At 40.7% G+C, this 27500-nt stretch overlaps 1 protein-coding gene across 1 annotated transcript in view; it reads right to left on the reverse strand.

The window, feature by feature from the left end:
- Positions 1-161: 161 nt before the first annotated feature.
- The window catches only part of LOC123504616 (plexin A3-like), a 204310-nt gene continuing 176971 nt past the window's right edge, over positions 162-27500 (reverse strand). Inside the window, 24 exon segments of the mRNA XM_045255281.1 lie at positions 162-5064; positions 5190-5335; positions 6103-6271; positions 6480-6725; positions 8574-8860; positions 9501-9705; positions 10160-10373; positions 10873-11010; positions 11415-11679; positions 11950-12196; positions 12310-12504; positions 16724-16942; positions 17318-17437; positions 17641-17818; positions 18218-18402; positions 19040-19251; positions 19397-19624; positions 19736-19937; positions 20530-20655; positions 20860-21068; positions 21315-21477; positions 21824-22054; positions 22240-22368; positions 22747-22929. Of these exon segments, the coding sequence (XP_045111216.1) occupies positions 4891-5064; positions 5190-5335; positions 6103-6271; positions 6480-6725; positions 8574-8860; positions 9501-9705; positions 10160-10373; positions 10873-11010; positions 11415-11679; positions 11950-12196; positions 12310-12504; positions 16724-16942; positions 17318-17437; positions 17641-17818; positions 18218-18402; positions 19040-19251; positions 19397-19624; positions 19736-19937; positions 20530-20655; positions 20860-21068; positions 21315-21477; positions 21824-22054; positions 22240-22368; positions 22747-22929 (4671 nt within the window). The 3' untranslated portion in view covers positions 162-4890.

Raw genomic sequence — 27500 nt, forward strand, 5'->3', positions numbered from 1 at the left:
CACCTAGCCTAGCATCAATAGTCAATACCATGGCCCTCTCTAGTGTGACAGAGCACACCGGTCACTAGAGCCACCAGGCTGCCAACACAAATAAACTGCATAAATAAACAAAAGAGATATGTGAACACAAATAAATGAATAAAATCAAATAAAACATTTGCTCTTTACAGTGAAAAAATTTATTTATCCATTTATATGAAACACATACTCGACATACACATAACATGGTGCCTGATGTACAGTGGGAGGCGGGGAGGGGAGCAGAGGGCGGCCGGCGGCGATAGACTAGACCAGGGCGGGATGTGACGAGAGGCCGAGTGAGTCACCAGTGTTCCAGCAACTCGTCGTGGGGAAAATATTGCAGAATATATATGTATATGTATATAGGTATATGTATACAAAGGGACACAACACACAAATCAATTGTATCCATGTGGAGTCTGTTTGTCTAAAGTAAAATTTCTACTAGTGGATAATGGAATTATAAACGTAGGAATAAAAACTTTAAATTTGCATTCTTTATAACACATAAAAATTAATTACAACTATCTTTTATTACACACCTCCAATAAAAAAAAATCAGGAACTTCTGAGTATTAAAACAAAGTCAATGTCTCACTCAGCCACAAAGATGTCGTCACACACAAGTCCAGAACAGCAAAAGAGCACTAATAATAACTGTAAAAATATAAATTACAACAGGAATCTAAAAACAACAACTTCCTGGTATCGGCCCCAGAATGTGTAATACAGAGAGATAATGAAGAGTCCGCCAGCCGGCATCGTCCCTCCGTATGTACAGTGTTGCTCCTTATTACAGTGATAGAATTTGTATATTAACATCGTATTACTTGTATTTTTAAGTTTAATAATTAATACCAGTAATGATTGTATCAAATGGGGACTTTCTTCTTCTTCTTTCTTACAAGTACTAATATAATACAAAGGAACTATACAGGAAATCATTAATATACACAAGTGCAGCACACACAGCTTTTAAAAAAAAATTTGAAATGATAAAGGAATCATAATTTCAAAATGTTAGCGCCTTTCTCTCTCTCTCTCTCTCTCTCTCTCTCTCTCTCTCAAACACACACACACACACACACTTGATCTCTATCTCTCCCTTACTCTCTCTGTCTCTTCTGGGCTCACCTCTCACAGGCGAAGTATTGGACGTGAAGACTACAGGCAGGGAAGCTGATGCCTTTTTTGTTGATGTGGAAGATTGTCACTTTTACCCCTATTACAATACATATGTAGTTACATTTTTGTCTTTGATCCATCAAAAGGTTACATCTGCCATCAATACTGATAAAATCAGCAGAAAAATGATAAAAGAGAATGCTCATTTAAAATAGTCATGACAGTGGGAACAACACTTAACAGTTTGTACTAAACTTGATAATATGACTTGACAATCATCACAGTATTTGTCCATGATGACAGCATTTCCTTTGCTTATAGTAGGTAACTCAATACTGCTTGAATGTTATTTACCAGATGTTCCATTTACATAATGCATTCTGACTACATCAGAAATAAAATTTCCTATGTTAGTGATGTGATGGTGATTTGAAGCACACACACACACTCACTCCCACCACTGGCTCATCAATGAGTATGCATCCCACCCAACAGAAAGCTTTTGCCAAGTCTGGGATTGAGGTTTGGCAATACTATGTGATTTGTGCCTTATGAGGATCATGTAACAATGTTTATATACTTGAGTTAAAAATGCAGTGCATGCAGTAGATCTGCTATGTTGCTGCAGTCATGTGCGCTACTTCATCTATACAAAAAACTGTGCCATAAGTACTTTGTGTCAAAATGTTGTGCATGAAAATTTTCTCCTCTTGCATGAAAATAATAGTTATATGAACAATAATAATGATAAAAAAAAAAAAAAAAAAAAAAAAAAATGTGGCAGACAACTTCAAAATTTATTGTTAAAAAGTCATCAAAAACTTGGGGCTAAACTACCATCACAAAGTTTCTTGCCTTGACAATCTGCACCAAGTAGGATGATGCCAACAGGTTAACAAAAGACCTGCAAAATTACATGTAATATAAAAAACAAAATTACAGAAAAAAAGGGGCTAAAGGCATCAGCTTGGCCCTGGAATTGGCACACACACACCTCCTCCCTACACACCCGACACCGAGACGACATCTGAAAAAAGGACACAAAAACTTCTCCGTCCAGCCGTGGCCTCCGAGCCGCCACGGGACTGAGGCTCCTGCAGTGCATCCCGAGGGTCACGGCAACGCACGTGTGAGAACCAAACCTCTTGGGGGCGGGCGGGGCGGGCAGGGGAATTGATTACGTTTCTCTTCTCCATGCAGGCAACCCAACGTCAAAAAAGAAGCTTAGAAGAGGTCCATTGAACACCAAGACAATACACGCACATTGCTCCCTCCTGCTGCTCCTTCTTTGTTTTCTTACGCGCGCACACACGCACACACATGGCAGTAACAGTTGGCGCACACACGCACGCGCACACACATTTCGTACACAGAAATATCACATGAAACTTGAAACATCTGAAAAGTTTTTATTATTATTATTATTATTTATTATTTATTATTTTTTTATGGTTTTTAGCGCAACAGAGCAGCTCAAAGTGATGATGGCGATGATGATGCGGTCAGGACAGGAGAAGTGTTACCTCGGACAGACAGAAGCCTATTATTATTATTATTATTATTATTAATAACATTATTAATATTATTTCGAGCGCAGTAAATGGTTTGCTATAGTCAGTCCCGCTCTTGAATAAATGCTGTAGGGGCAGTGGGATGAGGAGGGGGGGGCCTGGGAGGCTCTGATGGGGGATGTGAGGCAGGGATGATGGGAGGTGGGGTTTACAGGGTACAGTGAAAACAGCTTCAACAGTGTCCAAGTAAATGCTACAGTCTGGCTTCCTCCTCCTCCTTCTCCTGCTGCTGCTGCTGCTGCTACTGAGTTTGGTGTCTGAATAGGTGAGGATGACGCACACTTCACTCCCGGCGGTGAGGTCCTCCAGCCACTTTCTAGGGGGCCAGATAGAGGGTAGCCTCCTCCACCTGGTGTGATGAGAGCTTATTGTGGCGGCTTGGTTCCCTCAGGAGGATGAGGTGGCTTGAAGATCGTCTGGCTGTTCCACTGTAGGAGAACAGGTGTTTCCATGACGTCTGAGAATTGGCGTGAAGCCCGACTCCTGTGGTGGCGGCGGTGATGGTGACATTATTGTTGTTGTTGTTGTTGTTGTTGTGGTGGTGGTGTTGGTGGGAGTGGTGGTCAGTGTTGTGGTTATTGGGAAGGTGGGGGAGGGAGACAGGTGAGGGAGAACTCACACAGAAGCAATCTTGATAATGGATTAATTAAAAATATCACATATGGAAATTCAAAATTTACAAGTGCAAAATATTGACTCACTGATGGGGTAATAAAATGTGGCACGCTGAACTCCCCATTGACATTCATGCTCTCTCACTCCTTCACTCTGCTGCCTGGACCATGCCAGGCATCTGTTTTGTTGCCCCTATGGCTACTACAGTCAGTCCTTGGTGGAAGACAAAATGGATAATACCTAAAAATTAACCCAGAATAGCAGCTAATTACATTGTGATGATTTAAAGCAATGAATCTTTACATTAGATCTGACATACGTACACAATTGACTTCTTGACTAACATAGAGACTTGGTTCTCATTCTGGGGCAGATCTAGTGGTGACCACACATGCAGACAAGCATGCATGTATTCATGTCAGTAAGCACATATAAGTATGCACTTATGAACATGCACGGATGCATGCATGCAAGCTCACGCACAAATGCATACTCACACACAACAATCACACATACATACACACAAACATAAGGAAGAAGGGGATATAAGCACCAAGTTCAATAATTAATTCTTCTCAATGTCTAATGAGTTAAATACAAAAGTATAGAAAAAAATGCCATTTAAAGTTTGCTTCCTGATCCTATACTGCCATGAGACTCTTGTCTTGGTGCACTGAGGTGGCAGGGAGGGGTTGGGAGGGGTGTACTGTTGTGCATAATTTGTGTGAGAGAAGAAAAAAATTGTCTTGCTGCTTCTGTTCCACTCATCCCTAACTTGTTCCTGCGACACATATTCGTTGCTCACTCCAGGGCACCACTAAGCTTCCTGTGGAGCACAACACCAGTGCTTCCTCCAGGGCACCACTGCATGCTCATTTCGGAGCAATACTAAGCTTCTTCCGGGGCACCAACAGATGCTTGCACAGGTTACCACTCAACACACTGTCCAGGGCACCACTTGACACACTCCTGGCACCACTATGCTCACTGCAGCGCACCACTAATAGGTTCATTGTGGGGCTCTACTTTATGCCGGCCCCAGGGCAGGACGGGGTGTGGGGTGGGCCTCTTCTGCTGGCCCCGACACACCGCCCACACACCCTTTTTGAGCAGAGACAAACCTTCCTCCTGATGGGGCGGAGCCTCAGGTGAACCTGGGCTCCTCATATTCAAACTCATACACTTGAGGAGCACCCCGGCCAGGAAACTGGGCTGAACCATAGGCTCCTGGGGAGAGTCTGGCATGCTGGGGCACTCCATACAGGCCATACACACTGCCATCTACACCACCTGGGCCCCCCGGACCCCCTGGGCCACCTTCTTGGCCACGATAAGTAAACACGGTCTCCAGCTGCCCCTCATACACAGCAGACTGGGGAGGTGACACACCATAATTGCCACCTCCAGGGTACACATGATGTGGTGGAGAGCCCCCATATGGGCCAGGAGGTGAATAGGAGCCAGGGGCTGCAGTACCAGAGGAGGGACCCCTTTGCTGTTGGGACTGCTGGGTTTGAGCCTGGTCAGGGCCGGGGCCAGGGGCGGGGGGGGCGTCCTGTCAGTCGTGGTCAGTGGTCATGATGCTGTGGACCTGCTCCAGTCGATAGGCCAGGCGGCTTTTTGTGGAGAATTCATCCTCCTCCAGTGTCAGGATGAGCTGATCACTGTACTTGAAGGCATAGTTATACAACTCAGCAAGGGCTGCCAGACTGTTGAACTCGGTGGTGTGCATCTGCAACATAAAGAGCTCTTAGCATTCTATCTATTTTACCATATTCACCCATCATATCTTTCTTCCCAAGCAATACCTTCACCATTAAAAGGTCAGCTATCCTTGAGCTTAGAACTGTCACTCACCCTGGACTCCTCTGCTAACATAGCATTCATGTCTTGATCTGAGATGGGCTGCATGATTTTGATGTCCGAGTAGTAACGTTCCACCCATTCCTTGTAGATGGGGATGTCCTTGGCATAAAGGAGCTTGGAGCTTGGGGAGTCCTTGCCTGCAAAAACAAGGAAATGTTAGTTATTTGTGGTTATGTGATTCATGTTACTTTCTACACATGAATATTGCACACCAATAGTAATTTTCTAGTCTTCTCCCTGCAAGCCAAACCAAGGGAGCTGTGTAAGCCTTAACAAGTTTGCATCTTGAATTCTAATTGGCTGCTAACATACTCACAACTTGTTTACTTTTTAATGTATTTACTATTTTACATTATTTCTGAATAAAAGCATTTTAATATACTTTGTAAATACTAAAAAAACAATAACGATAACAGCACTCAAGCTGTAAGAAAAGTGATGTTACATTCAAGTGAGTAGAGCTGGGCATAAGTACAGCCATGTTGGTGAGCATTACTCTCTACGAATATATCTCTGGTCAACTTGTATTATCAGTAAATCAATAATAAAATCACAAAATAGAATGTATGTAGTGAGTATGGCCAAGGTGATGCCTGACTTGACAGCAATATCAGCAGTGCAATTAGTAATATATTTACTTTGTTAATTCTTTTTATGGAAAGTTTGAATGTTGTAGTTATCATTGTCCTTTAATAATTATAAAATATTATGAAAATGATATTATTGCAAATTCAATGTAAACCAATAAAACCAACGTCATGCAGCTCACTCAGCCCAGCCTTTAATGAGCAAACTATTTCCTAGACATTATTTGACTTTTTTTTTTCATTTGAACCCGTCACTCAGTTAAATAACTTTCAAATCTCTCTCTTTTCCCTTTCATCTTTACTTTCAATACACTTACCTAATCTGTGGTCTGAGGTGGAGCAGGAATCCATGAAGGTTTGGGCCACCACAGAAAGGCAAGCATCTACAATATTTGACTTGTGGATATCGAATACAAAGTTTGGATTCTTGATGAGATTCACCCAGAAGCGTAGAGGTAAGCTGTTGCTTTTCCATGTGTGTACCACCTGAAATAAGGAGCAGAAAAGGATTTAACAAATTGCACTAAAGTCAATGCTTACATTTTTGGTCTTTCTAAGCACATTTTCAATAAAGACATTAAACATAGCCATAATAAGTATATCTATCTATCACAAAGAGCAATAGCTTAGAGAAGGCCCCAACATACACAAACACACACACAATTACATTATTACAAAAATCAGAATATCTTACCTCTGGGTCAGTAATGCCATGCTGGAGAGCTTGGTCATCAAGGAAGTCAAACATGTATTTAATGGCCAATGGCAACGCTGAGCCACGATGAGCCGTGCTAAAGATAGTCTCAAACAGGTCATCGACAAACTTTTGTAGTGTTAGTTTAGTGGATAGGAGGCGGGTGAGGTAGATTTCTGACACCATCTTGTTGGTGCGTTCCCCCTCCCGCTGCTCTGACTCTTGTTGCCTCACTAGATGCCACACCTGAAAAGTGAATGAGCAATAAGGAATGGTGAGCACAACAAAAAATTCTAAGGAGAAAGAATTGGAAGGAATAATGAGAGCAAGAGATAATGAGAAAGGAAAATTAATGTTGAAGTTTTAGGATACGAGTGTCAAGAAGAGTGTGTGTGTGTGTGTGTGTGTGTGTGTGTGTGTGTGTGTGTGTGTGTGTGTGTGTGTGTGTGTGTGTGTGTGTGTGTGTGTGTGTGTGTGTGTGTGTGTGTGTGTGTGGTGAACAAGTGTGTCTTGATTGACAAAACAAATGGGGCACAAATAACAAATTCTCTCCCCATATGCTGAACACTCTGCAAGCAAGCACATGTATGTTCAGCTTTTCAAATACAAAATAACAAAAGTGGTGCACAAGACATAAATAAGCTGCATATTTATATACCTTGTGCACTAGGGAAGTGGTATTACAAGTACTGAGGTATTTAAAGGCTTGGTTTGGTATTGTAGACAGTAAACAATGAAGGGGAATACAATTGTAAACATTGCATCATTTGGGGAGTGGTATGGTAGAGGCTGTGCCATATAGGGGGTGGCATTACATGTATGAGTATTAGGGAATCTATGAGAGGGATATTGTAGGTACATACTAGTACTACACCATGTAAGGGAGTGGTATTGTAATTAATTATTGGCCACTCACTGAAAAATCCAATTAACTTGAGATTTGGGAAACTGCATTATATATGGAGGTGACATATGTATGAAAAATAGTAGTAGCAACAAGCTGAGAGGGAGAGAGAAAGAAAAAAAAAGTGATTTGTATTTATAGGTAGAAAAATAGGCTTAAAAGTATCAACCATAGCAAACATAAATGATACAGCACAAGCATTTTACTGTTCTATTCCATAACAACAATCTAACTGCAAAAAAATAATGCCATTGTCTGATATTGGTCATGACAGTATGTGAGCCAAATTATATCATCATGCATGCAGAAGAACTACAATAAATATTTCACAATCCAAAACATACAAACTAAAAAGAAGTGTGTGTGTGTGTGTGTGTGTGTGTGTGTGATTCACCACGGTCGTCTCCTGGTCCCCCAGCCAGCCTTCCCCATTACAGAGTCCGCTCAGAGCTCATAGACCGATCTTTGGGTAAGACTGAGACCACAACACACTCCATACACCAGGAAAGTGAGGCCACAATCCCTTGATTTACGTTCTGTACCTATTTACTACTAGGTGAACAGGAGCTACACACTTGCCTCGCTGCTTCCCGGGACTCGAACCCGGACCATCTCAGTTGTGAGTCGAGCGTGCTAACTACTACACTACACGGTGTGTGTGTGTGTGTGTGTGTATGTTTCACTGTTTGATCTGCTGCAGTCTCTGACGAGACAGCCAGACGTTACCCTACGGAATGAGCTCAGAGCTCATTATTTCCGATCTTCGGATAGGCCTGAGACCAGGCACACACCACACACCGGGACAACAAGGTCACAACTCCTCGATTTACATCCCGTACCTACTCACTGCTAGGTGAACAGGGACTACACGTGAAAGGAGACACACCCAAATATCTCCACCCGGCCGGGGAATTGAACTCCGGTCCTCTAGCTTGTGAAGCCAGCGCTCTAACCACTGAGCTACCGGGTGTGTGTGTGTGTGTGTGTGTGTGTGTGTGTGTGTGTGTGTGTGTGTGTGTGTGTGTGTGTGTGTGTGTGTGTGTGTGTGTGTGTGTGTGTGTGTGTGTGTGTGTGTGTGTGTGCAAATGTGTGAGAGATAAATACAACAAAGACAAACACAACAAATAGAGCCAGCCAGCCATACACAAGTGCTTGGCGGCTGGACAAAAAATTGGGGCGGCAAGACGGACCTTTGCTCCTACCTTGACCCCGGCCTCATTGTCATGGTTAAGGGGTGAGGTAGCGCGAGATAGTGGTGGGCTGCCAGACGCATACTTGTTCATGTTGAGCGTCTCATATTTGTGGGATTTATCAGACTTGTCGGAGAGGATTGACATGTAATTGTATATTGAGGACTGCCTGGGTATGAGAGTTAGCTGGGCCATGTCTGGCACATTATAGTGAGCCAGTGTATTGAGCTTCTTCCAGCCTCCATCAGGTCGTGTTGTGGAGTCATCATCATACAGGATGAGGCGGCCTGTCAGGTAGAGGAAGTCAGGTAAGCTGCTGGTCACACTACCAATAAGAATGATGATGTCAATAGGTATGAGAGAGGAAGAGAAATCATGAAAAAATGGAAATACAAAAATTATGAAGGAATAAAGTAATGAGAGAGAGAGAGAGAGAGAGAGAGAGAGAGAGAGAGAGAGAGAGAGAGAGAGAGAGAGTGGGGGTGGGGGGATGGGGGTGAAGGAATACTGGACATTTGTTACATTAAGTTAGCATATGGGCTGTTAAGACTAGATTATGCTGAGAAAAGATAAATATGTTCAAGAATTTGGGCATGGCAACATATCAAGAAGTAAATTGTGGAGAGGATGAAAGTGAGATCCTTCGAGATACATTGGACTTTAACAGATATCAATGATCATTACCAATACCTTAGTGAAACAGAGAGAAGCCACCTGCAAAATGGATATATAGAGTGAGTAGACAGTATCAGTAGGTAAGTTCTGGTCATGTAAAGAAAAGATAAAGGTTCTTCTGAGATTTCTAAGAAGAGTCTCCAAAGGATGACAAATGTTAGTGGAAAAGATGGATAAATTAATGGAAACTTGGTACAATTCTAAATATTAGCATCTCTTACAAAAAAGGTCCTTCTGGCCTCGTTTGCTCACCTGAAGTTCCTGTACGCCACTCTAGGTCAAGGTCCTCCCGGCGTGGTCGCTGGGAGTACGGGAAAGAGCGATAGATGGCGTCCAAGGACTTCTCCTTCACCTGGGACACTGTGTCACAGTCCAGTACCTTGACAGGTGTCTCTCCTCCCTCCATGGGTCCATCCACTCCACCCGCATAGAAGTTGCACATGGACACATACACAGTCTGAAAAAAAAAAAAAAAAACATTAACAAATAAGATAAAATCAAGGACTTACAAAGGAATGGGACAGAGATGGTTAGAAACAAATGATCTAAAGGATGAGTTTGCTGTGTGTGGAAGTACAGGGAAGTACTATCAGTGTCATTCTTGGGAAAGAATTTGCATTATTGTGATATAATACAGGTCAGATATAACCTTATTACAACCAGGATGCTTTCCTATAGCTCTTGTCATGAAATCTTGAGGGATAATTACCATTCATAACATAAATCAAACTTACTGTTATCATAGCTAGGATTAAAAAGTCTTTAGAATATAAAAAAATATACAATTTTATACATTCTTAAGATTACAAAAAGAAGTCTTACAACTACTGAAGCTTCAAAGTGAAATAATTTTACTAAAATGTTTTATACTGCTATCAGCATCTACCTGACCACTGTATCCTCTGACTCACCATCTCCTTGAAGTCAATGCTCTGTCTGATGAGCTTCTCCTCAGACAGGGAATAACGTGCCTCTGAGGTGACAGCATCCACGGGGCCCTTGTCAACCTGCTGCTTGATGGCCCGGAACAGCATGTAAAGGGGCTCCCCAGCACATTCCTTCAGGAACTTGTACAGCAGGAATGTGAACCAGGACGACAACATCTTCTCTGCCACACTCTCAGTCCTGAAGGTTTGACAGGAGTCAGTGTGGAAATACAAAATATCCATTTAAATACATTAAAGAGACTAGATTCCAGAAACAAAAAATGTGTATAATGAAGTTTATATAAAAACTCAATAAGCTTTGAAATCTAAATTACATTCTACAGAAGATCAAAGTATGGAGGAAGAAGTGAGATGATAAGAATAGAATGGAATTCCAGCAAGAGTTGCAAGTAAAATGTCTAGGTAAAATAAACTAGACAAACACCATTGACCATCTGTTCACAAGAATGGTGGAGACTGGCACAATCCTTCATTTGTCATCTTGCCATACAGACATCCTGTAGCACTGTTGTTATCTTCCTTGCCATACCTGCTGGTAACTGTTACTGAACCTTTGCAATATACTGTAATGCACTTTCTCTCTTTTAGTGATTAGTGCAACAAGGGATCAAGCTCATATATATAGATTTATAAGCTGTTAGTACATGTATATCAGTTTGAATTATTAATGTACTTACCTCCTGAAGAGGAGCTTGGGATGGATCTTGCCCTCAATACATTTCTCTATGAGCTCTGCCAGCAAAGTTTTGAGAATGTCAGAACAATATTCCATCTTGCCCTGCAATGCCACCATGATGAGTGCAGCTACATTCACTCTGGAAAAGGAGGAAGACGTGTTAGAGATGGTACATCTTTATCTTAATCTTTTATTAAAATTACTTCTATACAAAGCAACATAAGAGAACAAAACTTCCTCACAAAAACTTAAATGCTATAAACAACTAACAGTTGAACAGTTAAAGACTTTGCTGTTATTTTCTTGTTTAGCTATGGGTTTCAGATCTTCCACATCAATTTGAAGTGTTGAAGTTCAAAGTAGACAGTTGATATCTACTGAACTCTGCCTTACATCTAATCTGTATGTGGTGTGTCACAAATAAATTTCCTAATAAATACACAGAGAAATAAATGAGCTTCAAACTTGTGCACTGACTTTAACCTTAAACATGTCTCTCATTTCCAGCTCATATCCTCCTCCATGCTCACTCCCTCCACTCACCTGTCCCTCATAGAGAAGTAACGGTTGGACTCAAGAGTGCGTATGAAAAGTAGTAAGAAGGTTTTGTTCATGATGAGCTGGCCAAATAGTTTGAGACCTTTCTCTTTGCGGGCCAAGTCAGGACGATCCATCTGTAGTACGGTGGTCTCTTCTAGGTTTGGAAATAGGATCTTCATGGCATACGTGCGATAATCAAGGAAGGGAATGCCACCACCAATCAGGTCACTGGTGAGGTCAGTCATCTCTGTCTGCAACTCAGCAAATGCTGGAGAAGAGAAAAAAGAAGTGTAAATATGTCATGTCATGAACACTGCCTACAAGACTTTCAACATGTGAAATAAACAAGTGTGCCTGTCATATTTTGAAATTTCTCATACTAAGAGCAACTTATTGACAGTAACTTTATTGCATAAGTGTGTCAACAAATTCTAAATTCAAATTACTATACACAAACATACATAACTATGAAATAAATCAGTGTCTTTCAAGTAAATAGTATAAATATTGGCGATTGGTAGCATCTAAACAGTCCTACCTTCTTTACACTCAGCAGCCACACGAAGCTCCAACACATCCATCTGTTCCTGCATGCTCTTAAGGACACGTGAGTTTTGGTTGCTTTTCTGGCGGTACACAATGAGGCACACCACTAGAATCAAGATGAGCAACACTGCTCCCACAGACAGGCCAATGATCAGCTGCTTGGACAGTGTTCCCACGTTGGTGTTAGATGCATACTCCAGGAATCCAATTTCATACATGAGATTATTGCCAACTTTCACCTGTAACAAGTATCACTATTAAAATCTATAACAAGAGGCTTATAAATCCACAAAAAAACAAACAAACATACATTCAAGCAGGTAAGACACCTTGTGCATGAAGACACACTCACCACTACTTGGGGCAAATCGTCACCATCCAGTGGCTCTGGCTGTTCTCTTGGTGGGCGACATGTGAGCTGTGACCTGGAGAGGGAGGTCACATTGCAGGACTCTGCACCAATCAACACCTCCACATCTATTTCCTGTGAAGCTCGATCCAAGTTTATCCCATTGATGGTCAGGTAATCTGACTTGTACTGCTTCACCTGTGGGAGAAAAGCAAGAAGTGAACAATGAAGAAGAAGGTAACTGTAACATGAGAAACAACATTCAAGTCAGTTATAAATCAGAATTTCATGTCAAAGAAACACATGATGGAAAAAAAAAAATTTCATAATACAAATTTGGTTTCATAAAAAGCACCTTGAAATTCAAAATCAAACTCCAAAGATAAGTAAACTTTATTATAAATCTATGAACAGATAAAATGTAATTACCTACTCACTAAATTAAGAAAAGATGCTAATTATGATAATCATAGGCAAACAGTAAATGCAAAAGTAGGTATGTATCAAATCTAACAAAGTTTTAGGAAAAGAATAATATAGTCAGTTACATAATTTTCCACTTACTACTATGAATACATTTTCAAGTTATAAAAGCAAATACACTCAACCCTTGTAGATTACACACTTCCACATTGAGTTTTTTCCACATTATACCTTCAATAAAATCTATGTTATGTATATAATGTATATATATCCCATCTATATTGCATCCATAATGATAATGTGCATGTGCTTCATTCACACACCAGCTTCTCATCAAAAGATAATTGTTTTCAATACTTTAGGGGTATATGTTTACTTTTAAAATTTATTTTTTACTGGTTCATACCAATATCACTTCAGTAGAAAATGGAAACCCACATTGTAGTTTGGTGGAATCAAAAGGCTGAGTTCCTCTAGTCATTGGCTCCACCAATCTCCAGTACTGGGAGGAAGAGGGTGACGTGTAGAAAGACTGATAGTAATTCACAACAGTATCAATGGATCAATGATATTAATTTATGAAAAGATATACTTGAAGTAGATAGAGTTGACCCAAACTGACAGAAGAATACATCACCAGTCAACTATCAGCAAGACCTGACAACTGCTGGCAAGATGTGTGAAATGACAAGCTTGAAATAATGTGAGAATGAAAACAGATGTAAAGGAAACTAAAACTCGACTATCATACAGAGGCTCGGAAGAAGGGAGTAAAAGAGCTGACCTCATTCAATACTCCCAGGAGCTGGATGTAAAATTTATAGTTAGGGAGAGTGATGAAGAATATTCTGATTTCCAGTGAAGCAGCAAGTAGTGACTGTGCCATTACCAAGGCATGTCCTTAATTCATGACACCATCAAGTCAGATCAGAACACCCAAGGCCAAACATTCACTATAGAGGAAACTACTTTGAAGTGGAAGACTACAGCTAGGAAAACCTTCATCACTGGGCAATTAAATGAAGTATAAGGTAGAAATGTGATGTTTGAGGTAGAAAAAACAGATTATGAAGGCATGCCAATGGGTGTTTCTTAGATTCACAACAGCAGTGACAAGTATTGAAGGCATGTCAATGGGTGTTTCTTAGATTCACAACAGCAGTGACAAGTATCAATGTATTTGGTGATGCTATACTGTGATGAAGGAAATACTGTAGAGTGAATTTTGGGAGGATGAACAAATAACAATTAATTCCATAAACTGTACTCCTTCTAAATGATGTTTTTCTGTGACACAATATGGGTTGAGTGTAATTGGACATCTTCTATCTATGATTTTGTTTTAATTCTTTTCTTAAGCTGGTGTGTGTTGGGAAAACAAGAATACTTACATACTAAATCTTACAAACAAGTACATAATTTTCACTTTTCACAAATGTAAAATTAAATCAAGCACATTAAAAGCAATCTACTATGTTTGAAAAGGCTGGTGGATGCTACTCATATGTCCACCATAGAATGAGTGACATCAGTGCCTGGCTCTCTTTCCTCCTGTAAGAGCTCACTCTTCAGTAACAATAGCATTCGTTGATATTTCCTGTACTTGGATATCTTTTGGTCCACAACTCTTAAAAGTATATCTGTTGCCTCAATTGCAGAAGTTAGGTTTGTAGGTGGCATTTCTGCCATTTCAGTATGCACAGAATGTACTTTAAGCCCTCCAGAATGTGCAGGATGTACTTCCTCCTCTTCAGTGTGAGCAAAAACTATCATCTCATTCTGCAAAAATGAAAACAATTACACCAGTGCACCAGATGTAAGGCTTGGTCTATAAAAAGTGTCTTACTATTCCTGGGAGCTATAATTCACAGAAGTCCAACACATCCTGTTTGGGTTCAAGTACATATACTTAATCTGTACTAAAAAAATACTGTTATAGTTTATGTAATGATCTATGCTCTTTTTACTGAACAAAGAGATGATTTAAAGTACCTCTGATACTCTGTTGTGTGTTTTAAGCATTTCATAATTAGCTGTGATTGCTTATGAATTCCAGGAAAAAAAAAAATGAACTACATGCAATTCATTGGCTGGCAGCCTTGTAGGTCAATAACTAGAGTTAACACCAAATCTAACTATTTCTTTTAAAGCATTAAATGCATAAAAAAAATTCCTTATGACTTTTAAAGTACACACAACAGAATAATAATGACAATTTTTCAGTTTTAGCTCTTCGTGCTTCTGGTTGATGTAGTGTACATGCAATCATTGTATGTATATGAATACAGATAACTGCATGCATTGTACAGCCATATGACTGATGGTAACTTGGATGCAATCATGCTTCAGAAGCTTCATGATTATAAACAAATAGTGGAGATGCATGGTTATCAAGTCCAAACAAATGGCATAGTTGAATAATATTAAGCTTTTGTATAATTAAAATTCACCAAATATAGGTACTGAAAACATCTATCCATTACAAAATCATAAGTATTTGAAAATTTAATATTTACGTGACCAAACAAAAATATATTGTCACATATTGAGATTTACAGTTTGTAAACACTGTATCACACTGAATTTCAGTACTTGAGCCCAACACCTACACCCACACCCACACACACACCCACACACACACACACACACACACACACACAGCACATAATGTGCATAACTTTAAGGAAAAATTGGATAAATGAAGACATGGAGACAGGACACTATGAGCCCTGCTCAAACCCAGTACAATACAACTAGGTAAATAAACACAATTGTATATCTAGTTTGATTTTAGAAATCAGTCAGATCAAATTCTTTTAATGATTCCTCTTACTAATAAATGAACAGGGATAAATAAATAATAAATGAATAAATATATAAAACAAAAGAAACCAAACTTACCTATCAACTCCTCTGGATCCTCTTCATGTAGTCCAGCTTCATCTATTTTTGCATGGATGTCAAAAGCTGCCTCACTGCTCTTGTTCTGTAAAACCCACACACTGGGATTCTGATGTTTTTTTCTCCATCATTTATTCTTGAAAAAACCTGGAGGGCTGTCCTCCTCTAATCTTATCTATCTCAAAGCAGTATACATGTTCCAGAACTTCTCAAGGTACTAATAATTTTGAAGACACCATAATTCTTTTTTCTTCTTTTTTTTTCTTTTTCTTTAGCATCTTGCTGTGATGATTTTTCAAAATCAAACTTTTCTGATTACAGTCACTGATGATCATTCAGTACAAGGAACAAACAGGAGATCTGGTGCTCCATAAAGTAAGGTGGCAATGGGAGCACAAACTTACTCTATCAGAATAAAGATTTGAGCTAAAATAATAAATACAATGTATTGTAAGAAATAAAACACTGAATTGCATCTACTGTACTGTGGTTCAAGAGCAAATTCTATGTATGATCATTTGTAAAAATAAAAAAATAATAATAATAATAATATCACCATATACCCTCATTCATCTACACTAAATCTCTCTCTCTCTCTCTCTCTCTCTCTCTCTTTCTCTCTGATTCCTCCAGAAGTGATCCTTTTGAGCCTCCACCTCCCCTTCTCCAAACATTCCATCTTGCTTATTAGAGTGCTCTACTACTGGAGCAAAAAGATAATAATAGATGGGTATATTGTACCTAATCAATAGTTCTGACAGGTTGCACACATACATAAATACACACACACACACACACACAACACACACCATACGATAAATATAAGTGAATGTGTGGAATTTGCCTTTGCTGCTTGCTTGCTTTTCATGTAGCATTCACTACAGGAAAGCTGAAGGTGAATGCAAAGAGGAGTTAAGTAATGCTGCAGGAGAGTATTGTTGTTAGTAATAGATTTAAAATCACTTTCACATCAGCTATTTTGAGCCTTAATATTTCCATACAAATACAGCTGTGTTAGTAAACCACAGTCATTAGAGGCAGACACACTAATGAGCAGAGAATCATGGCAACTTCAAGAGACAGGAAAACTCACACTGTTGGCGTCCTCAAATGAATGATACAGTGGGTCAGGGAACACCCTGAAGTCAGGGAAGTCTGGGGATTTGTTCAGGTTGCGCACAGTCTTCACATGGTCCATGAGGAAGCCGTAGTCCAGCTGCATTCCATTTTCATGGTCGATACGTTCGCTAGCAGAGACCGAGATGGCAGGCGACCGACACTCCATCCGAGTTGAGTTTTTCACTTCACAAGGCTGCATGCAGGAAGTAAAGGCTTTTGTTATTTACCTTCCACGTAACATCTATCCGATATGCATAAACATGTTAGATAAAAAGTAATCCTTTTTAAAATTTATCAAACTTTGAAGTAGTTTTTTTATGCTGATTTAAGTGAAATCAATAAAAAGTAAGTTTATTTTACATGTCATAAGGACTAATAAAGAACAGTCACTACATTTCATTACATTTCAATACAAGGTTAACAAATGAACTGATTGATATGTCTATAGCCATTTGATCAGCCAAAGTACAAATATTTCCTGTGTGGACATTTTCCCATCTGACATTTATTGGCAGTAACAGATACATCTTTAAACTATTACTAATTGATTGAAGTAGTATTTACTTACACTGGAGAACTCCTTCCCTTTGTACACAACATACATCTTCGGATCCTTGATCACATTGAAGTTGGTACCGTCCACGGTGATGACGATGCCGCCCGACGGTATGCCACGAGGACCGTTGCGCTGAGAAACAGAGTGTGAACGTTAAAAATAAGTTTGGTAAATGGAAAATCTTAGATGTATAAACTGAAGAATGCTAAAGACAAGAAAGTGTTTAATGCCATAAAACTAAACCATTTCAGCCATTACATTTCTGACAGACAATATACCACCATCAACTTTGACTGTGGTGGTGTCACTGACTTAAGTTGGCAGATGCTACTCACCATTCCAGCCTGATGACCTGCCCTTCCGCTCTTCACAGTGTGTATTTTGGGGTCTTCTACATAAGTGAAGAGCTTCCCTTCCAGTTGGCGGCGGCCGTTGTCAAAGTTCATGGCAATCTTTCCCTCAGTCAGTGTGGATGCATCCGAGGTGATACAAGTGGCCACTGTAGCATTAGCACTGTGGTGAAAGATAGGAGATTAACACACACAAACACAAAAGATTTTCCCACACTTTGAGAAATAGGGCACATCCACTGCACTTTCACGTTCATCCTGCACTATTTACTGATTTTCTTCATTTCCCTTCCACTTCTCAAAATATGAGTCTGTCTAATACATATTATTGTACATTAGGTTTCAGTCAAAGACTTCTTGCTTTCCTATGCTTTGCTCTTTTCTGTTCCTGCTTATTGCATCAACTGTGAAGTTTGAAAAGTTTGCTTCCTCTCCCTTTAGCTTGAACAAACATCAGTCTTGCTTTCCTTATACCTATGTAATTGGTAAACTCAAAAGAACTTCTAGAAAATTCACAGTGTAAATGGATTCCCTCTCTGGTTTTGTCTGACATGCCACACACCTCTGAATCTTGCAGCGACGGTCACTGATGAAGGCCTCAATACGACTCCCAGCATTCATGTGATGACCAATGATGTGGAGCAGTGTGCCTCCTGATCTCGGTCCAGAGGAGGGTGTGATGTCTGTGATCTCAGGGTTCACAAACTTGTACTTCTCAATACTCTCACCACGATATTCCTTTTCAACCTAGTGAATGGAGGTCTCATTTAGTCTGTATGTACATGTTACATCTCAAGAGGTGAAGAAAGGAAACAAGTCTGAGGTAAGTGTGGATGGAGAACAATTTGTCAGGAAGGAAGTAATTGTAAAGAAAGCCATGAATGGGAAATGAAAGCCTCTAGATGGTAATGAGTACAATTTAGAAATGTGAGTATGTGGTAGCATGGACAGTTAGATGAGAGAGAGAGAGAGAGAGAGAGAGAGAGAGAGAGAGAGAGAGAGAGAGAGAGAGAGAGAGAGAGAGAGAGAGAGAGAGAGAGAGAGAGAGAGAGAGAGAGAGAGAGAGTGGTGAGTTTACATAAGGATGTGATAAGGGATGGTTACTTGGCAGCATATGAAAAGTAAACTGAAAAATAATATATGAAAAAGAAAGAAAAAGAAAAGAAATATAAAAACCAAGAAAAACAAACATTAATAACAAATAACCAACACAAAACTCACAAATTATTTCAATCCACACTCCAAAAAGAGGCATACAAATAAATCTTATGAAATCAAATATCAACTACATAAACTAAATATTAATATGAAAGCAACAGAAAAAAAAAAAAACTGTTAGGTAAGTGTAAAATCAAACAAAAACAAAATAAATCTGCCATGTTACCATCTTATAGGAACCATCTGCCATGTCGATACGATCAACGCCCTTCACCTTCACCAAAATCGGTCCCTCCTTGAAGTCATTGACACCTGGGGAGTCCACCATGCACGTTACCCTCTTGGTCTTAACGTAAGACTCGCGGTACGGCTGACAGGTGATGCCCGCCACGGTGATGCCTTCATAGATGTCCTCAATCTTCTTCCCCAAGTTGATGCCTACAGAAAAGGAATGAATGATACTGTAATGCACATCTACTCTCCCTAAATGTTTTGACACTTTTTCTTTTGTGTGCTGCTTTCATAATACAATTCCCATAAGACTCTAAACAAAGAGATACAAACCAAAATAGTTGCTACTCACCCTCAATGGTGACATTGGTGCCGCCATCCCACGGTCCACTCTTGGGATAGAAGTCTGTCACATTTATGATGGGGCAGGTACGCTTACGGTCCAACCAGGAGCCTCCATCACACTTGTCCTGCACTTCACAACGGCTGGTGGACTGACACCACCCACAGCGGTACCTCTCTGGCAGGCTCAGACACATGCCACAGTTGTCAGCCATCAGATGACACTGGTACACCAACACTGCAAGATGAAAAAATGTATGTAGTGGAGAGAAGTATTGCAATCAACATGCTGACTAATGTGTTCCAATATCAATCTAATGTAATGGAATGTTATATACAGCAGACTCACCATGAATGTTCTCGGGGTTGTCGAGAGGCTTGGAGCCACCCCAGATAACAGCAAAGGTGGCATTGGTGGAGGGGGCAGCAGTGGTGTAGGCAAACTCCATGCGGTCACAGTAGATGGTGTCACTTAGCAAGTTGGCACTGACGCTGGTGACCCGACCCTCGATGTTGAATTGACACACAAATCGTGTCTGGGTGATGAATTGCTGTCCAGGGAAAAGGGAACATAAATAATTAGGGCTGATGTTGATTGAAGGCAGCCTGGTTGTATGTACAAAGTTGATGGTGTGGTGGAGAGGAATTTTTACATTAGTGTAAGATGTGACACTCAACAGGCTTTGTGAATGCTGGAGTATAGGCTGGCTATTGAGGTTAACAGTCATGGGTGTGGTAGTAATGCTTCAAGTTCGGTTATTACCATCTAACAATGTGTTTACTATTCCCATTATACTTTTAACATGTTTCAAATATGTTGTTCACAACCATTAGTGTTCTATCAGCATACTGCCTTTACTTTTCAAGATATTCTTTCAAACAAAGATATGATGATATCCAACAAAGGCTAACAACCTCATAGAAATAATGTATGAAAAATATTACAGTTCAACAACATAGTTTCATTTTATAATATTTACATGTTGCTCATCACAAGTTTTAAATTATCTGTACAGTCTTTACTAATATCGAAGTAATATTCACATGACAGGGATATTGTAAGCCAGTAGTGAAAGTGATGTGTTTTTTTAGCGGTGCATCATATTTCTCCAGTCTTAACTTGCAATATTTGGAGAGACTTACCGCAATGTTGTCCACCTTGACTTTGATGGACTTGTCTGTGCCTGAGGAAACCAAGATCTCTTGACTCTCAACAAAGTTGATTCGGGGACAGAAGGCAGGTCCACTCCTGATGCTGGGACCCACACGCTGTACAAAAGTAAAATATTGAAAATACAATCTTGATTATAGTTCAATGAATACATACAAATACTACATCTTGGTAGTTAAAAAATTAACAATCTAGATGCAAGCAAGGAAATCTATAAAGTCAGAGCATTTAGTGTATGGCACAAAAGATACAAGCTACATAAACCTCTCTGATTCAGCCATTACTGCTCATCATGGACTTACATTGATGCCATTAACCAAGACATCGTTGCGACAGTTCTCAGCTGAGTCATGAGTGCAGCGATGGCCGTCCACACACCAGTCACAGGGAAAAGGTGAGGACACACACTCCGTGCACGAGCTATATGTGTTGCAGTCAAAGAAGGTGAAGTTGGTTGATACAAACTCAGGACCTTCTGACTTGCGCACTGATAGCTTGGCTGTGAAGTGATCTGTTGGGTAGCAATAGAATGGGTTATGAAGGGACAGACAGACAACACAATTACTATAATATTAGCACATACTACTCAATGCTACTTCTTGATGAGAAGTCTAAAAATTCTTACTTCTTGTCAAATGTAGATGCAGTTTCTTCAAGGTACTGCAGTGATTAAGAAGATCAGTCATAATTTTCTTATTGTCATGTTCAGTCAACAAAGATAACACACACACACACACACACACACACACACACTCACGTTGGTTCTGAGGGATGTCCGGCAGCATGTCATTCCTTGGGGTGGTGCAAGAGACTCCCTGGGCCGTCCGTGAGGCATCAGTGGTCAGGTCTTTATTCATGGCACTAAACACACACTGTAGTGAGCCTTCCACGGATGGCAGGTTGTCAATGTTGAGAGAAAGCTGCCGTAGGAATATGAAATGAAAATAAGCATACCATAAAATTGAATTCCAAGTCTGTACACATTAATTATACATATAAATTTTCATTTAGCTGAGAAACTATCATACACTTTATGTACATACTTTCTTTATTCTTGAACTACCATTACACAGTTTCTTAAAATGAAAGAAAAATCACACTTACCCTTCAAATGATCTTTATACAAGAATCTGATAACCATTCACACCTCTCATCCTGCATCTACAAATTTTCAAGATATCCTTTAAGTTCTTTCTATATTCAAGAACCATCCATACACTTCAACATTATGCAACCATCACCACCACCACCTCGTGCACCACATACCGTTCTGGCCGTTGTGCGCTGCAGCTTGTCTGGCATGACCTGAGTGATGGTGGTGCAGCGGCCTGTCTTGTAGCTGACCCAGTGCTGAGGATCCTGAGTGGCATCGCGACAATCCCTACGCAGGGAGCACTTGTTCTCCAGTGAGCACCACCCACAGTACGGGTCACGAGCCCCTAAGCACTGGTTGCACCCCTCATAGATGCTGCACTCTTGGGCCTTCACCTTTGAGACCTGCCAAGAAGAGGGGATGATTAGTAAACCTTCATGAAAACTAGTCTACTTCAAGACCCTGCTTGTAGGAATGCACCAAACACCATCATCAAGAAAATCTGATGCAAGTATAACTAACTCATACAGTGTTCACAACTAATTGGTCACAATACATGATACATCTGGTCTCATCTGAGGCCTCATACCTTGTTGCTGGTCATGACGTAGAGATGGTCACCACCCTTGTCAAAGAACATGTCCTGCCTCACAGCAGAGCCTCGGTCCACCACGATGTCATCATACTCCAAGGCATTGTTCTGGTTCTCAATTACCACCTGCACAACAACAAGTCTCATTAAGAGCAGTGACTAAACAACATAGCTCAGCACAGAGAGAAACGCAAGAAAACTAGAATGTTGTGACAATGAAGCATCTCACTAATAAGGTAAAAAAAGGAAGTTTTTTTTTATTTATAAAATCTGAAGTTATGGCAAGAAAATTTATAAAACACAAACTTAGAAATAATCATGTAGCACATCTCACTTGGAAAAATAACAAAAATAATCACAACAAAACAAAAGTGAAGTAGGACATCAAAACCCCTGCCACAATATCAAGAAGCCAGGACATTTTCTCTCAAAGACTCATCCTGTGCCACCATAGTGAGTTGTCTCTTAGCTAGTATTTGCATCAAGGCATAACTGCTGCCCTACCTTCTTGAGATGTCCATGGGCCGTGCCAAGGAAGACAACAGTGTAGACCTCTGTGGAGGTGGCAGCCACAGCTGTGAGTCTTGTGGGGAAGGTGAGGATGGCCAGGCCCTCCACTGGTTGCTCTCCCCCAAGTGGAGTGTTCACATCCATTCCACAGAAGTCTTCATTCAAGTCTTTGATCCTCTGTAAGAAAGAGAAATGTGTTGTCAAGTTGAGCAGCAACCACAATACACTAACATACACATGCTTGTCTGTATGTCTGTCTGTCCACTAACACAATTTTGATGAACATTCATTCTACTAGTTCAGTTTTTGCACGTCCAGTAAATATGAACTTGTTTATCTATTTTCTTCTGAGAGGTCATTTATTCAATAGAAATGTACAGCAGCAAGTTTCTTCAATTACTTCCTTCATTACTCTGGCTCTTTGTTTTATGTGGTGCCAAAATGTCAAGCATTTGATTCAGTTTTGTATCCAAATTGTAAAAAGCATTACAATGCTAAAACGAACATGACGTATCAATGTGTTCAATGATATATTTAAAATTCACAAAAGGCAAAAAATAAGCCATTACTAAAAAGAATAATGTATGAAATGTCACAAAAGCTTTTTGTATTCTTTTTTGACTAATGACAGCTCAGACACACAGTGCAAGGCAAGAGTTTATAGGTAAAGGCTTTCAAGTGTATAAAACATTCTGGCACTTACAATACACTACAAGATGACAGTTCATTAACAAATAGATGGGAAAAACTGGAGCAAGATAAGGGAGTATAACTTCTAGAATCATTGAATATTGCACAATGCCTGTTATAAATATCAAATAATATTGTAAATATAAATCTATAAAAGTTTCCATCATGTAGCAAGTGAGAAGGAAATGATAAAACCTAATGATTTCAGAGCTAAGGATGATCCAAGCCAGTGACAGAGTTTGCAGTGACCTTGTCCACACCCAGCACAGCACTGTCTCAACACAAAGACCAGTACAACAAAGGAAGGTTCACCCGAGGGAACAGGACAGACAAGAAATATAATTAAGAAGCCTTGAGCAGTAATGAGAGTCCAGCGAACACAAAACTGCCACAAGGCAAACACTGCGGTAATACCAGAGTGAGCTGTTCACCTGAAGCAGAGGAAATACTTCACTGCAGTCATAGAATACAATTTGCAAGTCCTCAAGAAAGTGTGGCATGTTTAGGTGGCAATAAACGTCTAAACTCTCATCCTTCACAATCAGACGACAGGTGAAGGATCCTTGCATTTCTTACTAGTATTTGGAAGCGCTCTCAGCCGCACGCCTCAGTCCATGTTGTCTAGTCCGGACGGAGTTATATTCCCTCAAGCGCGAGTCAGTGAGCGAGTACATCATGCTGACGGATGGTGGCTGGTGTGGCCGTCACATTAGCCCCTTCAATACTAGGATGCATTTTTACCTTGAGTTTTGGGTATGATTAAACTATTCTATTGACATTAGAAGGGTCTATGGAGGTCAGAGGATTAATGGCCACAGTCTTCACTATTCTAATCCCCAGATAAGTTTCTAAAGCTGTATAAAATCACCAAATAGTAAACAGAATGGATACTGAAGGGGTTTATTACTGATTGACGAGTTGAGACCGTATCTGTCTTCACGTTTCTTCCCTAATAAGCCCCTTTAACAAAAAAACTAATGTATATTAATATAATGTATTATCGCATTGATGTGGGATAGCGGTTACCCTGCAGCCTCGCGCCACTACCTGCTGATGGGCAAATTAAGCTGACCGTGAAATTGCATTATCGGTAATCACATGCCGCCCTTCACTCACGGGTAAATGAATGACGCACTGGTAATCTGAGCGACTGCCAAAAAAAACACAAAAAGCAGCACAACGAAACCTGCCTCCAATAACAACAATAAAATTATAGACTATAGGACATTTTGCCATTATTTCGTCCGCACCTCTTGCCAGTTACGCCACCACCCACAAGACAGAGACCTCACCTCACGCTGCCCTCAGACAAAAGCAGACACCAATCACCACAAAACTGTTTCAAAGCGAGCCTTCACGCATACATTATTCAGCACGCTTTTAAAAGTAACAAGAGCGCAGCTGGTGGCTTTACAAATAACATTGGGGAAAAAAAAAAGGTGCCGGCGTGGGAAGGCGAGAGGAAAGGTCAAAGCAGGTGCGCGCCACGAGGAAACAGCAAAATACCAACAGTTACATTGACTGCTCTGTGCAAAGAAGGATGGCTGTGCGGTGTGCTCGTAAAGCCTGACACACACACACACACACACACACACACACACACACACACACACACACACACACACACACACACACACACCTTAAATTTTAAGGGACAAACAAAAAGGGTTTATACAAAGAATAATAACAGCAGCATTGAACGATACCAGGAAGTCAAAGTAAGACCGGGAACAAACACAGGAGAGCGAGCCTGGGTTTCCCCGCTGTGGTGCGCGGCCAAAATAATGTTGGAGAGCATGAGCGTGAGGCAGGCAGGGCGTGCGGCGGCTGCAGGAGTTAGATGGTGAGCCCTGGGCTGGCCCGGCAGGCACGGAGCCACAGAACGTGTTGACATTATGTTATAGGAGGGCGCTGCTGAAATGGCACTGTGTGTGTGTGTGTGTGTGTGTGTGTGTGTGTGTGTTCTGTAGGGACGAGCAGCACCTAATGTTGCCAAACCTCCCATCCCTCCTGAGCCTCAGCTAGCTCGTCAAGAGTAGCCTCACCATTTCCCGGAATGACTAATCCCGACGCAGGTAAGAATTTTAGACACTTAATTTCACAGCGAGTCTGCGTAGTGCTGTGTGTGAGTGCAGTTCACCCCGGCACCTGACGTCACCACAGCGCGCCACACTCTGCCCTGGCGGGAACCCTGAGTCATAAGAGAGTCCCGGGCCCCGTGGCGCCGACTAGGCAAGACTCGTCAACAAGACACACAACTGGTTGCTGAGGCGGCACAATAACTGCTCATCACAAGATACACTCTTCACTGACCACGATGAATGTCACATAGTCAGAACATGTCAGATATTGTTATAAGCAACATAATTAAGCACAAATACGTGAGAAAAAAATAATACAGCAAACGTAAGCTCTACACACACACACACACACACACACACACACACACACACACACAGAGCAAAGGAATGTTTATGAGAAGCAAGATGACGTTTCACACAGACACACGCACAATACCAGCTGGTACTGAGTCAAGCCCTTCGTTTCCAGGCCTTGTACTCGTACCTGCCCCTCCATCCCACATCCCTCACTCCTGCCCCCCCAAAAAAAAGTTTCCTACAACACAGTCATTATCGTAAATATGAAAATACGATACACAAAACTTATTCTGGCCTTGTATGAAGGCGTGTGACCTACTTTCAGGCATGAATAGGTAAAATTAATGAGGGCCATATTTCCCTTTCAGACCGCTGGCACAGTTCACCGTGGCGCGCGATGCTTGCTTCACGCAGACCGACACCCAACACAGCACAGCACAGCACAACACACTAACAAACAAACCAAAAAAAAGGAGGAGAACGTAACCACAAACATACGCAACGACAGTATTCGGCGCAAAACTACCTCTAAAGCTACATTAAACTAGAAACTAATTAAAAGCGGCCTCGATAATGGGAGCGGTTGAAAAAAAACTCCCCCAGTCCCGGAGCTCGCACGTAGAGGAATATTGATCTCAGAGTCCGTCCGCCGCGGCCCGACAAAAGGCCCTTGCGCCGCTGCTCCTCAAAACACATTAACGCATTCACACAACAGACAAATTTATCTTTACACGGACATAATGCCGACGCCATTTTGAGAGAGAGAGAGAGAGAGAGAGAGAGAGAGAGAGAGAGAGAGAGAGAGAGAGAGAGAGAGAGAGAGAGAGTGTGTTACCTGGTCAAATGGTGAAAGATACATGAACGAGATGCATTATTGCGAATTCTAATAACAAGATGCAAAATGAAATGCATATATAAATATTTCTATGAGAGAAACCCAGAGCAACTCAATTAAACTCCCGTCCCCGCTGACTGACACACACACACACACACACACACACACACACACACACACACACACAACAGATGCCTTTATTCATTATTCCGCGGCGAACGAAGGATTAAAACTCAAGAGGGCCAATCAACTTAAAAAAAAGAAGAAAAAAAAAAAAAAAAAAAAAAAAACAGCGAAGTAAAGCCAACGAAATTTATGGTAATGTTGGCAAGCAAGAAACCAGACGAAGATGAAAGGAAGAAGGGGAGATGTTAAAGAAAATGAAAAAGAAAATTTATGCACGTGTAAATGCATATATGAATGAGCAATGTTTTGAAAATTATGCGTGTCTATTAATTTTTATTCAATTCGTTTATTTATCTTAAAGGAACGTTTGGGGGATGTGTGAATTGGGGGATTGGAGACTAGGGGGCGGGTGGCGGAGGCATGACAGGATGTGTTCGGAAAATCATATTGCTAAAAGAAATAAAATAATAAAAAAAAACCCACACACACGCACACGCACACACACACACACACACACATAAAGGAACAATATATAAAGACAGTTTTTTTTTTCTATTTTATATACACCATGTTGATTAAAGAAGGAGAAGAGAAGAAATTAAGATTAAAGAAGAGAAATAATTAAGATGAAATAGAAATTAAGGTGAAATAGAAGAGGGACTATCATCTTCACTATTAATCCCTTCGGTACCAGGAAGCATTTTCGTATTCATTCTGGT

This window comes from Portunus trituberculatus, chromosome 16 (assembly GCF_017591435.1).
Source record: "Portunus trituberculatus isolate SZX2019 chromosome 16, ASM1759143v1, whole genome shotgun sequence".
NCBI classification, from domain to species: Eukaryota; Metazoa; Arthropoda; class Malacostraca; order Decapoda; family Portunidae; genus Portunus; species Portunus trituberculatus.